At 41.1% G+C, this 21,228-nt stretch overlaps 2 protein-coding genes across 3 annotated transcripts in view; one reads left to right on the plus strand and one right to left on the minus strand.

Moving 5' to 3' along the window:
* The window catches only part of itgav (integrin, alpha V), a 50,576-nt gene extending 36,316 nt beyond the window's left edge, over positions 1-14,260 (plus strand). Inside the window, exons 20-33 of one of the 2 annotated variants that reach the window (XR_011311496.1) lie at positions 176-313; positions 720-787; positions 984-1,128; positions 2,511-2,603; positions 2,982-3,061; positions 5,568-5,648; positions 6,058-6,163; positions 6,363-6,521; positions 7,056-7,190; positions 7,524-7,637; positions 7,834-7,941; positions 9,066-9,185; positions 9,390-12,458; positions 12,501-14,260. Coding sequence is in view for 1 of the 2 variants with exons in the window: in XM_069712133.1 (XP_069568234.1) it covers positions 176-313; positions 720-787; positions 984-1,128; positions 2,511-2,603; positions 2,982-3,061; positions 5,568-5,648; positions 6,058-6,163; positions 6,363-6,521; positions 7,056-7,190; positions 7,524-7,637; positions 7,834-7,941; positions 9,066-9,185; positions 9,390-9,482 (1,440 nt within the window). In the remaining variant the exon portion in view is untranslated. Of the gene's footprint in view, positions 1-175; positions 314-719; positions 788-983; positions 1,129-2,510; positions 2,604-2,981; positions 3,062-5,567; positions 5,649-6,057; positions 6,164-6,362; positions 6,522-7,055; positions 7,191-7,523; positions 7,638-7,833; positions 7,942-9,065; positions 9,186-9,389 lie in introns of both variants that reach the window. The other variant, XM_069712133.1, reaches the window with a different exon arrangement.
* Positions 14,261-14,410: 150 nt separating this feature from the next.
* Positions 14,411-20,337, minus strand: LOC138628839 (alpha-aspartyl dipeptidase). The gene is made up of 8 exons (XM_069712134.1): positions 20,126-20,337; positions 18,859-18,947; positions 18,373-18,447; positions 17,969-18,048; positions 17,450-17,623; positions 15,056-15,115; positions 14,853-14,935; positions 14,411-14,577 (listed from the first exon to the last, which is right to left on the minus strand). The coding sequence occupies exons 1-8, from the start codon at positions 20,218-20,220 to the stop codon at positions 14,511-14,513; spliced, it is 723 nt and encodes a 240-aa protein (XP_069568235.1). The 5' UTR covers positions 20,221-20,337; the 3' UTR covers positions 14,411-14,510.
* Between the last annotated feature and the right edge of the window lie 891 nt (positions 20,338-21,228).

The raw sequence follows: 21,228 nt of genomic DNA on the forward strand, positions 1-21,228 counted from the left end.
CTATGCAATATACAATAGATGCCATTTTATTTCAGAACAACACAAAGAGAAAAATAAACAGTAATGAATATTATCGAGATTAGTAATAATAAATTAAATCAAATCAATATTAAACATTTAATTTAAATTCTGAGAAGGGTGGTCTGATTCCCTCCACCGTTCTTCTGTCTCTCAGGACGACCGTGAGTTCCGGGATAAGATCACTCCCATCTCCGTGGTGATGGAGTACAGTCTGGACTACCAGCTGGCTGCCGACCAAACCGGACTGCAGCCCATCCTCGACATGACGGTCCCATCTAACATCACCAAGCAGGTAACTCCACTGTGGGGCTGAAATGTTCTGTGTTCTGTCAAGGTAATATGATAACATTGAATTTATTTATGAATATGAACCATGTGAGGGCAGAGCAACTATTAAAGTTATGGAATTAGCTTAACACTGCAGGCATGAAACCCAAAACATGCAACGGAGCAGAGAAACAGACAAATTTGCGCAACTTTCAGTGACAGAAAAATGCTGAAATGAAACGGGTGTAAATGAATAGTTGTTACTGGACGTAACTGCAGGTTTCTTTCAAGACAATGATAGAGGAAACACTGATGGTGTATGTCAGGTTGGACTGATCCATATTCTATGACTGATCGTCTTTTATCCTTCTTTTACTTCTTTCTTTTCTTCCTTCCCTCTTTCTTCTCTCTGTTTTTTCTTCTTCTGTCAGGCTCATATCCTGTTGGACTGTGGAGGTGACAACATCTGTAAACCTGACCTCAAGTTGTCAGTGAAGAGGTGGGAAAGCGTTAATTCCTCTGCTCACTGCGTTACTGCAGGCTGGATGAAGTTTGTGTTTCATCTGAGATATGCTCCTAAAGTATATGTAATCTGTCATAATATTCAAATGGTGTCTGTTTGTTTTTAGATGAGAAAGAAAGTGCTGAAATCAGACACAGTATTTAGTTAACTCTTCTTCTTTGCGTTGCCACAGCGATCGTGACCAGATCTACATCGGCGATGATAACGCTCTGACCCTGAAGATCAACGCTGAGAATCAGGGTGAGGGAGCCTACGAGGCCGAACTCCACGTCTACCCTCCACAACAGGCCGACTTCACCGGGGTCGTCCGCAGTCAGGTAACGTTTCTGAAGCAGATGAACTTTGTAACCATGGTGACAGGACAGGATGAGGTGTGTTATAGTCATGGACATTCATCAGGACAAAGTGAGTCACAGAGCTGAAGGGCAGTCAAACAGACTGCGTGAGGTGAATTATAGTAGAAAAAAAAAAATCACATTCCACACACATGAAACACACATTGATGTCATTCAGTGCGACTCACACACCCCGAGGATACACTAAGTATCGCTGATTTCTATTAGTGCTGGTTTAAAAAAGCTTCCACATCCTGTCCGGCCTACAATAGCCAACCAGAGTCTGTATCGAGCGGAGGTGTCGGATCCAGCCAATCGGAAGCCACGTTGGCAATGATCGATGTTTCGTATAGGCAATGAGAATCTGCACGCGGGTATATGCAGCTTTAGTGGGCGTGGTTTACACCAGAAAGAAAGAGTATCTCGTTGTTGTTGTCTTCACAACTCGTTGTAAAATAAAAAGTACATTCATGTAATTGCTTTAAGATCTATTCTTAATGTAAACAAAACATTTTTGTTAATGCACTATGTTAGAGGGCTCTTTGTACAATTTACAAAATCAGTTTTCTGAGATTTCATTGCAAAGTAAAATTGGTATTGTAACTGAAATGTCCTCAAAAGAATTGAAACCGAATCAAAACAAAACAAAACGGGAACTTGTGAATCGGTATTGAATTGATTGGGTAACCAGCCCAAATGTCCATCCACAACAAACCTTCATATATCCACTTTGAAGTCCCTGAAGAAAGACACTTCAGAACTCATCTGTGAATCATTATGTTTTAAGTTTTCTTCAGTATCAAAGTAATCCATGGGTATATTACAGAGAGGTGTGTGAACGTGCCCATGAATGACAAACATTGTGAAGTGCTTCATCTGTTAAGCACTATATAAGTGCACTCCAGCTTTACACTGTCCACGAGGAGGAGACGTACGGTAGATCTCTTGCCCTGAAGACCTACTTTAAAATAAAAGGTCGTGGCTCTGGATATAATAAATTCCTGGAGGAACAGGAAGTTTGCTGAAAAACATATGGTCATTTCCCAAATAACAGTTTCTAAACTGGACTAAAAGCAGTTACCAGAGTGTAAATAAGTCCAATACAATGACTCTGCAACAAAACAAAACAAAACCTTTTTTACTGACACCTTTACTTTGAAAAATATTAAATCGAACTAGAGAAGCCAATGTTCTTGTGTCGAGACGAGCAGCTGGGACCAAACCTGGCAAAATAGTAAATTGAAGTATTATCACAGCACACCTGCTCTTAAACAAACCAACTCCAGTTCTGTACTGTGTGGTACACAAAGCTGCGATGAGCCTTTCTAGTTGTACAGTGATGAGCGATGTGTTGTTTTCCACAGACCCTCTCCCGGCTCTCCTGTGCTTACAAGAAGGAGAACCAGACCAAGATGGTGGTGTGCGACCTGGGAAACCCCATGAAAGCAGGAACCAGGGTGAGTGAAGCACCTGCAGGCCACGTCGATCAGTCAGGGTGGAGCTGTGAGGATGGGAAGTAAATCACAGTCAAATATCAATAAAGACAGATGAAGGATGAAAAGGTGGTGACGTGATTGTTAAGAAGTAGATTGCATGAAGTACAGTACAGTACTTTGCCTTAAAGTAACAATAATTCAGTGGACCAAGTACAAATTAAAGATGACACTGTATAAATCATGTTTTATACACAGTTTATACAAGATATTCTACAGAAAGGTGAAAATAAACAGATTTTTAAGTGAGATTTGTTTCTCAATAACCTGTTTGTTTTTTGCTGCTTCCCTGTTCTCTCTGATTGGTCCTCGTCTGTCTCTTCCCGGGCTGTCATTGGCCAGTTGCTGGCTGAGTTGAGGTTCAGCGTGCACCAGCTGTCGGAGGAGGACACGTCTGTCAAGTTCGACCTGCAGATAGTCAGGTACGGCTCGGTTCTGTCTCTGTCCAGAACCCCACTGATGTTGTTGTATCAGAGGTCAAGGGTCGTCTGGGGTGAGTGGGGCACAGCTCCACCTGCTGGCAGCAGAGCGAAGTTTGTTACTAATGGCACTGGGGGATTCAAATGTAAAATGGCACAGGTGATGCCAGGTGGGACTCACCACAGCAGTGTTGTTGTATTTTGCTTACAGATGGCAGAAGGTAGTATTTGTGTTTTTGGTGTTGAATACATTTGCGCATTTAATAATAATAAGAAAATATATTTCTATAGCACCTTTCCTACAAGAAATGCAGCTCAAAGTGTTTTACAGCAAGAAAATGACATGCAGTGTTTCACATATAAAGGAACATTTAAAAATATGTTTATTATTTAAATATAAAAGAAACACTTTGAGTGGCAAAGCACACCAAATGTAAATTAGGCGAGATGTAAGAGAAGAAACAAAAAGACAAAATTAAATACTTTTGAGTGTTATTGGTGGGAGTGTAAAATGAGGAATTTGGCTTGTTATAAAAAACATCATAATAGAGTTAATATAATCAGGAACTAGCTGCCTTTTTTTCCGGAAGTTTCTCAACCTCTGGGTCGTTCTTTTAGTTTGTATGAGGTTATTCATTTCAGCAGTGCACAGTCCAACTGGTCTACTGAGTACAATTCAAATCTAATCTAAGAATAATCTCACTTTATCCTGAAGGGTTACTAAGTGTACACTGATTAACAAGCACGGCCGTTTTATCTGCAATCCACTGAGCAGAAAGTGAAGGGGTCTGAATACAGATGGGACCTCGCGTCTTCATCAATGAAAGTCAATTATTGTTTGAATATAAACTGGAGGTTAATCATAATTTACACTAAACTTCACAGAAATTGTAGATTTGAAGTAAATAAAGTCAATAACATACAATAAAAAAAGGTGGGAGGTGGGACAGAGTTTCTGAATCGGACCACCGATCAGCAGCTCTGACGGAGTATAAAGCCGACTTCATTTCTCTTTACACTCATCTGAATGACAAAAACCTCCTGAAACTGTGAAGGCAGCAGCTCAGACACATTCCTCCGTGTGTGTGTGTGTGTGTGTGTGTGTGTGTGTGTGTGTGTGTGTGTGTGTGTGTGTGTGTGTGTGTGTGTGTGTGTGTGTGTGTGTGTGTGTGTGTGGGAGATGGAGAGAGGTATGTTAATAAGAGGTTTCAGCCTTCTTTGGTTTCCCTCCTCTTCAGCTCTGAGAGTTCACGAGTTCTCTGCAGACACGAGTAGTTTGTGATCAGGTTTTTTTGTATCTTAAAACAAATGAAGCTCGATCAACTAAATAAACAAACCTCCTATGGTTCCAACACATGCGTACACAGTCCCACCACTGAGGGGTTTCCTCCACATCATTACATCACTTCTCATGTTCCTGATGTTCTTTTGATTTTAGTTACATCTCAATTTTATTGCATTTTTTTATAAATGTTCATGTCCTTTAAGCATTTTGAGGCTACAAACTTTTACCATCACTGCTGTGCACAGATGTTTAATCAATAACTTTCAGACATGTTTGGGAGTATCATTGATATTCCTAAAGACATGTTTAGACCTTTCAGTCATGCTTTTCTGACATACTGTTTTGGACATTTTATCTTAATGCTCCAGATCTTTTCTCAGGCATTATGTTTTGGCGTTGGCTGCACATCCATCTGTTCCATTCATGTGAATTCACGAGTTTCTTCAAATTTGGCACAAACTGCACAGCTGTGTTGAAGTGTTTATTATTATTTTTCTCTCTCTGCACTGTTTTTTTGTTTCAGCTTATTTTTGTTTTATGTGACCCTTTTAAATCCCTCTAAAAGTGCCTGTCATGTTGTCTTGTGTTTTCTGTCTTAGAATGGCTTTTTTTTATTGAAGCTGTTAAACTAATACACTTCCGCCTCAACTCAGCTTATTAAGATATAGAAGCCGTTCTTGTATAGATCTTTGTACTTATTTTGACACATCTTGTTGATACATGTCTCTAAATCAAGTTATGAATGCACATGACCTCAGTAAACCTGTCACATCACCGGAGGCAGCGCCACCCAGTGTCCGCTTTAATGGCGGCACGGTGGTGCAGTGGCTAGCACTGTCACCTCACAGCAAAAAAGGTTCCGGGTTCGAATCCGGTCCTGGGCCTTTCTGTGCGGAGTTTGCATGTTCTCCCTGTGCTTGCGTGGGTTCTCTCCGGGTTCTCCGGCTTCCTCCCATCATCCAAAAACATGCACCTCAGGTCAGGTTACCTGGCGCCGCGCTAGTGGCAGCCTGCTGCAGCAGCTTCCCCTGAGAGCCCCCCTGCTGTAGTGAAGACATTTCCCCTCGGGGATTAATAAAGTGTATAAAATAAAAAAATAAAATAACAGCAACAGAGCCTGGTTTTACATCTGATTATGTCCATGTTTGTGTTGATTTTTTTGTATATCTTTGTTTCTAGTTTTTTTTAATAAAATGGTATTGATCGGTGATGTTTGTGTTTCAGCTCTAACCAGTTTAACAACACCAGTCCTCGAGTGTCCAGCGTCACCAAGCTGGCCGTCCTCGCTAAAGTCTCCATCAGAGGGTAAAACGCACACTTTAATACACTGTAGCTTCTGGATGTTTAGGTGAATATAAGTCTGTGTCCCTGAACTGTGTGTCATTTGACTGTGTATGTAAATAATAGTTTAGTATTTTCTAGCCAAACAATCACTTAGAATCAAAGTTACAATTGATAGAGAGACTTAAATAATCTCTTGCAACATAAATGATGAAAGTTTGATACTTGTAGGAAACAAAACAAATTAAAACAACTTTGACTGCTTCCATGCTGTTCAGGATTATTTTAGAGCTGCCAAGCAGAGCTGCAGATTGTACCATTTAAAATGTGTGTGTGTGTGTGTGTGTGTGTGTGTGTGTGTGTGTGTGTGTGTGTGTGTGTGTGTGTGTGTGTGTGTGTGTGTGTGTGTGTGTGTGTGTGTGTTTCCTACCAGGACGTCGTCTCCTGCTCAGGTGCTTCTTCCTATCGCCAACTGGAAACCTAAAGAGCCTCCTGTGGTCGGAGACGACATCGGACCACAAATACTGCACGTCTACGAGGTATAGAAACACACACACGCACACACACGTGCACTGCATGTACATAACTGAGAGTTGTTTCTGGCTTTTCTTTTTGGAGCTACCATCAAGCCTTTTCTAACCAGTCTGACCCAAAGAGGAAGAAGTAGCGACGAAAAGTAAAGCAGCAGTAATGTATATGTTTGTTTGAGATGAGTCCTGACAGAGTCGCCCTCCTCAGCTCCTGAACAGCGGCCCCAGTACGTTCAGCAAGGCGTCGCTGGAGGTCGAGTGGCCGTACAACTTCAGGAACGGCTCTCTGCTCTACATCACCAGCTACGAGACCGAGGGGCCCATCAACTGCACCACCGACGTGGAGCTCAACCCGCTCAACGTCTCTGTAAGACTCACGTAAACACAAACAAGAAAACAGACCAAACAAACACAAACAGTTCACAGCATTCAGCTTCTTTCTGGCTCGAGCATGACTGTCCATTGGAAACGTTTCAGAAGCAGAGTGTCTGCTCTTAAGTACCTGTAATAGTGTGTGTTTTTATTCCAATGTATATAATGGAAGTTTAAAAACAATGTGACCGTGTGAGATGTGTCTGAGGAAGCTCATCTCACCTTTTCAGAGTTTTACAGTGTCAGCTCTTTTTTATGGGCCATTTTCAGCTGTATCAAAGCTCTACTGTACACCACCTGCTCATCAGCAAACAGCAGACAGACACAGTTAGAGTAGAGCTGGTGAACATAGTAAAGATGTCAGCAGCTAAACAGACAGATATTTACTTCAAACACGGAGCTAAAAGAGAAACCATAGGACTGAGATTCATCAGGTTACTTTCCACGGTTGGTGACGGATGCCGTGGAGATGCTCTTTAGTCGGAGCACCAACTGCACAGCATGAGCTTTGTGTGTTCTTCTGTGTCAGAACCCACTGATCTCCCAGAAAAACAACACCAGCGTCGTTCCACCCAGAGAACGAGAGACGGAGGGACGAAACCGGAACCACGTCCGCAAGAGAGACCTGGAGTCCAGAGACTCCCAGAACGACCTGCATACACTGGTACATAAACACATACACATTTCAGATGGATATCTTGTATGACACGATGTGAAGCATTCTCTCCCACCTGAGTGTAACATCAAGTTCAGACTACTGACGACGACTGATGCTGCATGTGATGTCTGCGGATATTTTTTTTACTTTCTCTCCTCTCTTATCCCAGCCCTCCTACATTTTATCCTGTCAGCTGTTCACTTCTGTTTGAACATAAATGTGTGTGTGTGTGTGTGTGTGTGTGTGTGTGTGTGTGTGTGTGTGTGTGTGTGTGTGTGTGTGTGTGTGTGTGTGTGTGTGTGTGTGTGTGTGTGTGTGTGTGTGTGTGTGTGTGTGTAGGACTGCACCACAGCTGGGTGCCTGCGGCTGAGATGTCAGGTCGGTCGTCTGGAGAGGAGGCAGAATGCCATCCTCTTCATCTACTCCAGACTGGCTGTCAACAACTTCCTCAAGGTAAACAAACAAATAAGCAAATCCAACTTTTAGGGCTGAGCAATATTATTGAAATCAGTAACACAATATCACAGATTTTTTTTTTTTAGTTTCAGTACTCAGTATGTCGTACTGTAAATGTAAAGACAAATGTTATATTATATACTTGCAATTTTTTTTGTCAGAGGTGACTGTATTCTTTCTTTTTTTCATTCAGAGTGAGAATCAGAATCGTTCATATGTGGTTCGATCAACGGCCTCTTTCAGCGTCATCGAGATGCCTTACAAGAACCTGGTGTCAGAGCTGCCATCCAACAGCACCACTGTAAGACACACAGACACATCGATGAGTCATCAGCATACAGTCCAACAGTGACCGAAGCTTTCGTAGCTTCATTTATAGAAACATTTCTTGAAGCCGCAGCTGCGGTGATGTCATTGGATTTAACACATTGTTCCCAGGACAGGAAGCACAACCTCTCCACTTCTGTTTACTGTGTGTACAGACAAACACAGCTGCAACTGTTTTGTTAGTGTTAAATTCCTGATGACGCAGCTTTTTCGGTTTGACAATTTAAGATTAAACACAGTATCGTAGAGGAGTTTGGTGACTGGGGTCAGGCACGTTTTCTTAAGCTAAATACAAAATATTGTTTTCTGGTTTTAAACAAGCAGAAAGCTTCATCAGAAAGAGCGCAGAGAATATCCAACCTTTGTGAGTAAGTGCTGCAAGTTTGGTCGCAGCAGCTGAGTAACATGTTTTTTTTGTGAGCGGTGGTCCGGCACATCTGTAATTTCTCGGTGGACATGACCGGAGGGCGCGCGTAGAATTTCGTGTCAAACTCTGGAAATCAGCAACTGAGAACCTAAAATGTTTCAGGAAGCCTACGGCAAGTGAAGCAATAAGCGTAGAGGTGTTCTGAGCGGAACATCACTGCCCAAAACCGAAAAAGGCGCGTCGGGTCAGGCGTGCAACCAGGTCGGTTTTCCTTGGCATCAGTGGGCTTACGCACCGTGACTTTCCCCCCAGGGTCAGACCGTCAACACCGAGTTGTACCGTGTCGATGCAAACGACCCGAACTGTGGCGCGATGGAACTTCGGTTCTCCAACATGACAGTGCGCTCGCTCACAGCGACTTGAAAACGCACAAGTTTCTCGCCCACCACAACAATCGTCGCTCCTCGCCACCCCTACTCACCGGATTTGGCTCCCTGCTGCTTCTTCCTGTTCCCTAATAAATTGTCACAAACGTGGATGTGCGCGCTCCGCTCAAGTTTCAGGTGCGTGAAGTCATGTGTAACTCGGGAGCGGCAGCAAACCTTTGAGCTCTTACTCACGAAGGTTACGGCCTCGCAATGGTTTTAACAACCTTGAAGTTACTGAACAGGAAACGAAAGGAGGGAACGACGCAGAACTTTGTTCCTTAAAGGTGAGTGTGTGTTTTTCAGGTGAATGTGTCGGTGACGTGGGTGGCTGACACTCCTCCTCCAGTGCCAGCCTGGGTGGTGGCTCTGGCTGTACTGGCAGGACTGCTGCTGCTGGCGCTGCTCATCTTCATCATGTACAAGGTGAGGAAGAAACATTGCAAGTCACACTTGATAGTGACTATCGACTGTCGGCCTTTGTTTTTGTCATGTCAATCATTGTTGTCCAGGATATCGCTGCAGTGTAAACTCTAGTGTTCGCACTGCAGACATTTTCTTCAGAAATGACTGACTTCCTCCTTTCAACACCTTTCTTCTTCTTCTTCTTCTTCTTCTCTTCTTCCTCAGTTGGGTTTCTTTAAGAGAGTGCGCCCCCCGCAGGACGACTGCGCTGAGAAGGAGCAGCTGCAGCCGGAGGAGAACGGCAACACTGACGCCTAGAGGTCAAACTGTGAGGAACTAAAAGTTCAGGAGAGAAGAAATCAGGGTAAAACGGCCTCGGAGAGGATTTCACTGTATTGACTGTTGGATGGCGGATAATAGTACTGGTTAAAGTTGTAATGAGGTGTTTAGTTTTTGCTAGTTATGTTGTGTTTATGCCAAATGAGAAGCTGGAAAAAACACTATTCACATGAAATTCTCAAAGATTGATATTTTAAAGTTCAACGTTAAAGGAATAGTTCATCATTTTGTGAAATAAACTGCATCATCACGTGGCCATCATCTTCAGAACAAGCTGATGTTACACTTGCAGAGTTTTCTAGACTTCACAGACACTGAAGACATCTTGCCGAGAGTCAGACGTTCAGATTGCGTCATGTCTGTACGCTAAATGTGAAGCTACAGCCAGCAGCTGGTTAGCATTAGCTTAGCATAAGAACAGCAACCGGGGGGAAAGAGCTAGCCTGGCTCTAACCAAAGGTAATAAAATTCACATAACGGCACAAATAAACCTCTCAACATGTAAACGAATCAAAATGTAAAGGCATTTTAAAGAGTATTAAAGTCCCCTTTTTTAGTATTTGTAAGCCATTTATAAACATTCAATGAATGCTTTATAACAGACTTATAATGTAAACAGGTTTTAATATTTATCTGTTTTTATAAGAGCAATAACGCATCCTTTGGACAGTGGAATGTATAAAATATACTGTAATGTGTCTTCATGAAGTGATGAAATACTAACAAAACTGACAGATACAGTGCATTAATGAAGCCTTCTAATGTCCTCAAGTTCATAAGCTTCATGTAAAAATGTTCAACACAACTTGTTTCATTTTTACAGAATTAGAGGTGTAAAAATGACGAGATGTTAGTTCGTGAACTTACAGGTGCTGCATGGTGGATTTTGTTGTGTTTTCGAGGAGCCAGGCCGTTTCCTGTGGCTCCAGTTGATGCTAAGCTAGGCTAATCGGCTGCAGCTTTGTATTTAGTAGACAGACACGAGAGTAACATCAGTCTGAACATTTACTAACTCTTTGCAAGAATACGTACCAAACTGTTTGAACTGTTCCTTTAACATATTGATCAACATGCCTGGAAGCTTCATGGGTTTGTTCCAGCATGCACGAGGTGACGGAGTAACTTTGTCTGGAGATACGAGGTTGTTTGAGTTTGGCCTAATATTTCTTTTGCACGTTTGTGTTTTTTTTTGTCCAAACATAAAATAATTGATCAGCTGTAGAGATTTGTTACCGTGACGGTCCAGAACTGCTGAAACATCGAAGACCATTTTCAGAGAATCAAACAGTGAATAGTTTCTCTTGTTGGGGAACTTCTCTGCTCCCAGAGGACGCTGGTGGAGGTTTTTTAAAGATCTGAGCGAGCCCTGGGACGATCTGAGATCAGTCTCTTACCTTTAAATGGTCTCCATTAATCCACCTAAAGCAAACGGCAACTTAAAATCACACAGAATCAACAAGTGAGAACAAAGATTAAATTATTGAAAACATACAATTTAAAAAAAAAAGAGCCAACTAAGAGAATAAAACTGCAAAAAATAAAAATGTAAAGGAGTGATGAACCAGAGGATTGTGGGTACACGAGGGCCGTCACTAACCTCTTAAACTGATTGCTCTCTTGCGGTGACCGTATTACTTGTGATCATATGTGAGATAAAACAGCAATAACGCAGCAATATGAGATATGATACTGAAAGTGGTTGATGAGCCACATTCAGATCTGTATTTTTGGACAGAGATGGTTCAGTCTGCTGTGATATGATGTGATCGCTGGGAGCGTTGCAGTAACGTATTTACCCTTCTGTATTCTTCAACTTGTTTTTCCTTCCTGCTTTGTGTGCGGTGAAGCTGGTTAGAACGTGTCATGTAAGAGTTCTGCTTTGGGACGCTGCTGGGGTGGTTTTGTTTTTGTATTTTATTTTATTTTGTACAGAACGATGATAATTACAACAGTGGGTCCAGCTCATTTCAACGTGATCAAGATATTGTTTTGCAAAACTTGAGTTTTTTTGTTGGTTTGTAATTCGTCCTGTAGAAACGATCGTTCACTAAACGCCGCACCTGAACAGTGTGTTGAAGCTGCTTGCCGCCCTCTTCAGGCAAAGAGACGCAACTACAGAATCAGTTGTTGAGACCATGGTTTCAAGCTGAGTGGAACATTTTAAAACAAATCATTTACAAAAAGAAATTGGAGGGGAAATGAAGAACTCGATCAGCTGTGCAGTTCGCCGTCTTTATTCGTCTGACGTTAGATGAGTGGCGCTGTGCTGCTCTTTGTTAGATTTGATAAGTTTACACTACAACAACCTTTTATTTACACACGTTGTGTTACATTTAACAAACTAATCAGTCGGTCGCCAGCACCAAAGCACTTATAAATAAATATATAGTTACAGAGCACCTTTTTAGTTTAGCTGTCCCAATAAATAAGAACATAAAGACCTGAATCATTACCCAGTGAGGTGATTGGTTTTTTACCATCGCCCGGTCAGTCAGGTAGCGTGACATCACGTATGAAGCAATCCAATTCACGTTTACACCGAATCTTACAGGACAAGCAGGACTGTTAAAAAGTCATTGGACTTTTAATTTGAACTGTTTTAAAGTCATTCAGAGACTTAATTAGCCAGCAGCTAATCAAATCTACCGGTCGTAGTTCCAGCAAAATGAACAGTTGCTGGCTAGTGCGGCCGTAGCATCACGAGGGGGCGGGGCTTAGTGAACGGTCAATTAGCAATAGTTGTGACTTTCCCGCCTTTTTCTGCACTGAGGCCTCTTCCTTCTTCCGCTTATGGTGTTTTTAAATAGTATTATTTTTCCTCAGATGTCAGAGTGGCAACTGGCAGCTTCGCTGAGAACAAAAATGCGACAAAAGCAGGTTGCTATTTTGTGTTTCATGAGTGTGTGTGTGTGTGTGTGTGTGTGTGTGTGTGTGTGTGTGTGTGTGTGTGTGTGTGTGTGTGTGTGTGTGTATGCGTGTTAATATATTAAAAAAAAGATTAAAAAAAAACATTTGCTATTTACCCATATTGGGTTTGCATCATGAATTAATGTTTAAGGTTGATTATAGTTTTAAAAATATATTAACCCCGTTAACGATCACTTTGAAATAACTCCTCAGTAATGCTTCAGTTCGCCCGCTACTAGGCATCATTTTTTCCTTTCACTGGCATCTTGTCCACTGCTTTTAGGTTTGCCGTCCCTTGAATATTTTTCTTCTGCCTCTGGACGTAACGATCCCATCTTGTTTCAACAGCAGAAGTTAGAGATGCATTAATACTACTGGTGGACACTGACATCCCTGAATTACCGCAGATACGTAACGCTGATACAGCTGTTCATGTAGGAGGCCAGAAAGTAAGACGGTTTATTTCATTGTTTCCTTTTTTTAGACAGATGTTGAGTTTCTAATGGAGGAAACACAGACTAAAGGATATTTACTTCGCCAAAACCTGTACAGAAATAGATCAACATTTTGGGATTAACACCTGGCTGAGAGTGATATGTAATAATACAATAACACTTTGATGTCTGTAAGTGAATATAATGAACCTATAGCTAAAGACAATTTCATAAAAATAGTGCTTCAATTTTCAAAAGCATTACTCTAGAAATTATATTTCTACTCTTGTATACTGTATTTTTAACCTGAACTGCATTGAGGATGTTTGACGGTTTGAAACACGCCTTGATTTGAAACTTCTTTTGAAAGTTTTTTGTAAATTCAGATCAATTCTGCTGAACATAACTTAAGACATGTTATGAAACTACCACATATTTAGGAGTTATATTAATAGATTGATTAAATCTTAAAGGGCCCAAACTATTGAACGACCCCTGAACCGAGCCCATCTGGAGGGACAGCGATGAGTTGATATAACCGTTAGTCAATGAAAAGAGGAATCTTTCTTAATTCATGACCTTTTTTATAGAAACAATTACAGGTTAAAGCTTCTCAGATGACTTACTGCTTTCCCTTCACTACACATCACATCTTTACATAATGAAAATAATCCTGTTGCAGCCCTGTTGTCACCATATTTTGATTTAGACGTTCTAGTTGGTGCACAAAAATTTCATTTTCACTTTTTTCCAATTAAACTTGTCACCAAACCTCGTTTAACTTCAGCTAAAAGTCGTGTTCAAACAGAATAACGTGTAACAAGAAACGGATTGGATAAATGCATTTTCAGGTCGACTCCGTTTATTAAAGGTAACAAATGGTTTTGGTACGAGCGCTGATCGTAGGTCAGTCGTATCTGACGGGGTCGTTATCGAGTCATGAGAGAGTGACTTTACTGAACTGTTAAACTTTTTATAAAGATTTTTCTACGGTGTTCAGCGTGTAAATAAGACCGAATAAAACACATGTTCAGGGCTGAAGTCAACTCTCACCTCAGTCAGTTCAAATTACTCACAAAGGCTGAACATCGTCCGAATAGTCACTTCTGTCTTAATGTCTCGGACACAGACTCTTTCTCAGGACTTTATTTGAGGGGTAATACTAAAGTTTTGGAAGAGTCTGTATAAAAACCCGGCTGAACTGACTGAATCAGGTGATTTGAAACCAGTCCTGCAGCTGTGTGTTTGTTGTGTTTGAGGGTTTTATGTTTTATATTTAATACCACTCTGTCTCTTTCTTTCTGCCATGAGGAAATATTGACTATTTTTGATGTATGTATTCTTTCACCTAGAGAATTAAGATTAACAATTTCATGGAGATTTCACCTTTGAAATAAACTGATTTGTTCACATTTTCTTGAGCGTTTTGTCTTTATTTATTATTTCTTTGCCTTGATTTTACATGATACACTTTAACAGCAGAAAAATCACATTTTTCAGATTTTTGGGGCACTATTCTTCCTTACCTGTCGCTAATGTTCAGCAGGTTTAATGACACACAGCGGATTGTTTCATTAAAATGTTTATTCTGTTATGACCAGAAACATCAAAAAGTGAACAATATCATCTCCACAGTGATCTCCACTTCCTGCTCCCCTTTGATTGGTCAGGATGTGTCTGTTAGCAAGAAGCTGAGATCAGTATGTGGTTCATACTCCGCTGAGGGCTTCCCCCTGAAACACACAAATACACAACAAACAAGTCAACCCTGCTGAAAACTGCCAGGAGGTTTAATTTAGGGTTATATTAGATTAAGGTTAGGTTCAGGTTGAGATTCATTTCACATTAAAGTTAGATTTACTTGTTAGAGAAGGGTAACGTTTAGGGTAAATCACAAAAATAGAAATGGAAGTCAACGTAATGTCCTTTGAAGTGATGGAAACCCGACTCTGTGTGTGTGTGTGTGTGTGTGTGTGTGTGTGTGTGTGTGTGTGTGTGTGTGTGTTACCTGGTGAACAGTCTGGCCTTGGTGGTTCCCAGTAGTGTGGCTTTGTTTCCCTCCACCAGCAGCATGCAGCCTTCCCTCAGAGCCTGAAAAAACAAACCAAAGAAGCTTCAATTCTCCCATAAAAGCTCGTCCACTTGGCCTGAAATACAAATAAACTCTGAGCACCGATCGTCACCGCTCTGCTTCCACTCGTTGTCACTCACCAGGACACATGGAGTGCCCGTCTCTTCGTGGTACTGAGTGATCCTCTGCTCTCTGGTCTCCTGCACGAGAACAACAATGTCAACAAAATACAAGCCGACTGTGTAGAATGAGGGAGGAGACGATAATTCACTGCAGCACAAAGCATTCACAGAGTATTCAGACCCTTTCACTTTTTTGTCCATTTTTTTTTTTATTGCAGCCTTATGCTAAAATCATTCCCTCATCAGTCGACACTCAACACACCACAGTGACAAAGTGAAAAGACATTTTTAGAGATGTTTGCAAATCGAAATATATTCTACTGACATCAAGTATTCAGTGACAGTTGAAATTGAACTGTGCTGCCTCCCATTTCTCCAAATCATCTTTGAGATGTTTCTGCCACTTGATTGAAGCCCACCTGCTCAGCATGAGGCCGCAACATAACAAAAAGAACTAAATGAAGGGGTCTGAACTAAATGCGTCGTATGTGTACCATGGTAGATAAGACAAAATAAGCCCCACATTTGGTACTACCAATATAATATAGTATTCAGTCAAAATCAAAACAACTGCTACAAATTAAACGTAGGTTGAATTCGCTATTAGCAGTTCCTGTTTGCAGGTTCACTGACAAATATCACCAGACTACTGTGACACTGATGAAAACTTGAAAACAGGAAGATTCTCAGGCAACCTCTGCAGTCATACAGAGCATCTTTTCAAGAGGATTTATGAAAATGCTGTTGCAATGGAAAGCATAGATAAAGATAAATATATCCTTTGGAAGCATAACTCAGGCTAAATTTGAATATATGTCTTTCGTATCAATAAGTTCATATTTGATGCAGTATTGATCCTCTGCCCTGCAGGCCTTTTCAGCCATGTTAACTGATTAATTACATGACAAGGAATCCTTGTTCTGCTCTGCACATACAGCATGCTGACAAATATGGGATATAATACTATTATAATATTCTGAAGATAAAGTCCTGGTTTTAACTTCTGTCATTGTTGCAATAACCAGCAGTGCCCACCAGGGGGAGCCCTCCTGAATCAGGAACATTCAACATTCAAGTCCGTTGTTTGACATCTAGAATTCTAGTGTGAATTTAAAAACAACAAAAGAACAATAATATAAGATATACAATATTAAAAAGTACCTTAGAATATAATTTTTTTGTAATATTTACATTGCTATAGTTTGAACACTGTGGGGATTCAATGATAATTGTAATGGCTATTTTGACATGTTCACAGCAAATAACATGGGAGGAACCAACATTACTATCAGAGAATTAGTTTGTATCATTATGTATTTCATTAAAAATTGGTTTCAATAACAGTTTACTACTTTGAGTGTTTATTTCCTTTCTATGAGGTCATTTATCAAGCAAAAAGGACAAATATTCTTTGGTTTGGATTTGCTGATTAAACAAATTGAAAACATCACTTTGGTTTTAGTGTTTTTCTGTTGGGACTCGGAGCAGCCCAGTATGACATTGAAGACTGTAATACACCCACCAGTCCGCTAGAGGGCAGCGTGTCTTTGTGATTGTTTTCGTGGCACGCCACATGAGAAGGGTCATATAACATCGACTACATTAATACCACCAAAGTTTGTGCACCTCAAGAGCAAAACCCAGTGGTGGAAGAAATGTAGCAATACGACAGTATGAAAATACTCTGCTGCAAGTAAACGTCCTGCATTTAAAAGGCCAAAATACAACAGTATTAAAACCCAAACGCAGCTAAAGTACGACACGTTTTCTCACTCATTAGCTATCACGTATTATTACGTTGCCGGTTTGTTATCAAAGCTGCAGCAGTATTTCACTGTTGAAGCTGTTCCAGTAAATATTGTTTTAAGATGCTTTTGTGGCAGCACTCAACTCAAACTGGACATTTTGTTTTGACTGGAGATAAACATATTTGAAATGAACAGTACTAATCAAGTGAAAGTTTAACTGAGTCAAAAGAAGGTTTGATTTGGAGGAACTTCCTGTTGTATAAACACTGACTTCTGAACTACGACTCCCCCGAGAGGCTGAAGTTTTGACTACTTTATATATGAGTGTATCAAACACTCCACAGACTTTGTTGCAGCTCTGAAAGTTGAATCTTTGACCTGGAGCAGCTGTAAAGGACTGTGAAGGTGATAACGCCGATATGGTAGATAACCGACCAATCAGACGGAGCAAAACTATCTCTTACATCATTATTTGTTCATGGAGCTGGAGAGACAAAGAGTTCTCTGTTGTGTTTTACTGCATCACCTCCTTATCTGCACAGAACGAGCTGTGAAAACTTTAAATTCCACCTCGCTGGGTCTTTATATTGACCTGCTCCTCCGACTCCATCACACCACCTCCCCCCTCCTCACGTTAAACTGAGGCTGAGGTGTACTGACTCACCCCCATGTGGCGGCTGGTGGGGTCGGGGTCCAGGTAGTGCGGGTTGATGTTGAAGGGGACGAGGCCGAGGGCGGAGAAGGACGGAGGGAAGACGATGGGCATGTCGTTGGTGGTGCTGATGCTGATGGTGGCCACGTTGGTGCCGGCACTGGAGCCCATGTAGGGGACGCCGTCCTGGTGGTGGTGTGTGTGTGTGTGTGTGGGGGGGGGGGGGGCGGGGTTAAGAAGAGGGCATTGAAGGAAAAGGAGAAGAAAGCCAACAAGGAGATGAGGACAGAAGGGAAGAAGTTATTTCAGCTTGTTTTGTGACTGTATTTATGACATCATCTCAAACTGGACATCACTCGACACTGTTGTTTATTTATTTATTTCCCGCATCAGACATGTGACATCACATCCTGTTTAAGCGTACGAGCAGGTTAAATCTGTTAACCTGAAATGTTGGAAAAGAGGGTTGTCTTACATTCAGGCTATAGAATAAACTGTGTGTTCAGTTGTTGCTCTAACTGTGTGTTTCACCTCCATCACTCTACTCCTGATCGCCGTCACCACCTTGTTGTCATAGAGACTCTTCAGCAGTCGGAAAGTGTTGCCTCCTCCTACAAAAGGACACAGTACCTCCATTACTGTCTCCACACTGCTGGTTCACCAAACAAACATGCAGACGAGGAAGAGAGGAAAGGAACGAGGGTGGAAGGAAGGAAGCAGGAAAGAAAGGATAGGTAGGTAGGTAGGTAGGTAGGTAGGTAGGTAGGTATGGTAGGTATTTACTTTATTAATCCCCGAGGGGAATTTTTTTCAGATCATAAGGAATGAGGAAACGAAAGTAAGCAAAATCAAAAAATAAAAAAAAGAAGGAAATGATAGAAGTACATGAGGAAGTGAAAACAGGAAGAGAAAGTCTTCGCTCTGTTATTCCTAACCTATGAAAATGCCCTCGGCCTTCCGGACGGCTTCGACGGGGTCCGAGGCCTCGTGGATGCTTTCCACTTCATAACCTGCAGGGGCCAAACAGTCAGTGCTTTCTGCTCTGGTTGACTGCATTAGATTTAGACAGCAGTGTCTCATACACAAGCAAACACACAGAAATAGATTGAAAAAAAAACAAACAACAACAGAAAAATAAAGAAAATCCACAATACGCATAAGATATAATGAAAATATAGTGAAAAATACAGGAAAAAAACATAAAACAAACACGTAGGAAAGCATCAACAAAATAGCAACAACATAGACTGAACATTACCTAGATGTGTACTGTGCTGTGCAAAATACACAGAATATATACACAGGTCCTAAATAATACATTTATAGAACATGTATAGTACAAATGTGAAGAAAACTTACAATTGCATAACACTGTACAAACATTTAAGTCATGGTCAGATGTTTATGAGACACAAACATACCCAGAGTTTTAAACTTGTTCCTGGCCATCGTGGTGTAGGCGTCTCTGTCATGGAGAGCGTAAGGAACAAACAGCACCCTCTTCACATCTCTGAAATACACACACACACACACACACACACACACACACACACACACACACACACACACACACACACACACACACACACACACACACACACACACACACACGATCAGAAAAATTAAATACATCCATGGTACATAATTATAAAGACCTGATAGGATTTTTATTAAAAGGAGCTTTGATACCAATTCCAGATGTAAAACTGCCACTTAAACTTAAACTGTCTGCACACCAAACTCCATAGAAAAATGTACCATTTTAATGATTGCTTAGCATTCAATACAGACCTTCTTCTACAACATGACATCTATTGTTTAGCAACTACATGACTTACTGTCCAGTGTCCATAAACTTGTGCAGCAGCAGCCAGTCGCTGAGTAGGCAAAATGTACTCAAATACTGTACTTAAGACAATTTTGACATGCACAGGATTTCCACACGTGTTCATGGAGATGTGTAAGTTTGTTATTACAGATTTAAGTTGCAGTATATTTTGAAGGTCATACCTTTCAAATCTCCACACCAAACTCATTTAAAAAAATCTCGTATTACCCTTTACCATTTCATACTAAGCTTCTACAACATTTATTCAGATGTTTATAATATGGTTGTTGTTTTTTAATTAAAAATACTATATATACTTCTTCTTAAATGCCGGATTTTACTGCATGATTATTGGCTCACAAACGATCGTCAGACATGTACAGAGACACATGTATGTTTTGCTAATTATATCAGAAAAGTTGAAATAAAAATGTTTCAAACGTAATTTGCCATTTCGTGACCGAGGTGACCTGTAAACTCTCAGCTCCAGAACCAGACTACTAGAGAGTCTCAAACGTAACAGTCCACACACCAAACTCCATTGACAAATCTGGCGTTTTAATGGTCATTTCGCATTTAATGCAATTTCTCCTAAGATGATTTCAGACATTTAAAAGAATATTTTAATTCATATAATAAACTGCTTTTTATGTGCCGAACTTTGACCACTCGACCACTGATTTACAACGGCTTAACAAACATGTTTATAGATCAACAGTTGTTTGCTGATTGACATGTCAATATGAAAGCGCTTCGTTTTTAAAGGGAACTCGTTATTTATTTTCTTCTCACGTGACTAACCGGATTCTTCACGCATGTCCCGTTTGCTCGTCTGTTCCAGTGAACGTAGTGAAACTTACTGTCCGAAGAAGTTGGCGATGTGCTGCTGGCAGTGGTCCAGGTAGCCGCTGCCGTGCAGGGTGGAGTTGGACACGAGCAGGAGTCTCCTCTTCATCACTGAGCGCAGATGAACACTGACTCAGGTCAGACAGAGCAACTGAAGAAAAGTCGAGTCCAGAGTTCCGCCGCGTTTCTGCTGACGGCGGCTCTCTGACGGCTCTCTGACGGCTCTCTGACGGCTCTCTGACGGCTCTCTGACCGCCTATAAACCTGCTGCAATCAGCGCTGATACCACCAGAGACCGACTTACTCCGGAACACGGTCCAGTCCGGGGCCCAGCTGGTGCTGCTGTCCGTCACGTTCACGGTGTGTCTGCTGCAGCCCACCAGACCCCGCTCCAATTCATCTGTTAACTTCTCTTCACCTCACCGAAACCCGACGGCAGGAGAAGTAAAGTTGGATCAAGTTTCCACCAGGGAAATAAACACTGGTTCTTCCGGTCCAATACTTTCAGAGTAAAAGCTTCTCCTCCGGCCCAATTCTATCAAAATTAAATATTCTTCCTCTTCGACCCTGTTCTTTCAAAATAAAAGCTTATTTTGTTTTTTTTTTCAGACTAAATCTATGAAAAATAAAAGCTTGTCAGTTTACAAAGTGCATCACAGATGGGCCTATAAAAATGGTAATAGTAAATATAAAAAAGATTATTTACAAAGTGCCTTACAGATATAAAGACAGAAAACACACAAAATAATGAATATGGGATCATTTATAAAGTGCTTTTGCAGACATAAAAACATAAACGTTACTGGTTGTGATGTCATAAATCTTGCAGGGACACCCAGATGTGAAACTATTTGGGGTGAGCTCAGATGAAATGTTCCTACATTGAATCAATACATTTTGTAGCCTATTAAGCAACACAGTAACGTGATTGATCAAACAAATTTCTGACTGCGGGGAGTCTTCTTTTAATCAACTGGAGCTCATGGTATAATGTACAAAATGTTGAGGGACTTTGGCAGCAAGCATACAGTAAAACCAGAAATAAAGGCAGAGCGAGGCTACACATAGAAACACCGTGTCCGGTTGGGTTTTGGCAGCAGGTCACTGATGTCACACA

Source organism: Brachyistius frenatus, unplaced genomic scaffold, assembly GCF_029030835.1.
Source record: "Brachyistius frenatus isolate BFR_SWC_R1_liver_20210118 unplaced genomic scaffold, ASM2903083v1 Contig_106, whole genome shotgun sequence".
Classification (NCBI taxonomy): Eukaryota; Metazoa; Chordata; class Actinopteri; family Embiotocidae; genus Brachyistius; species Brachyistius frenatus.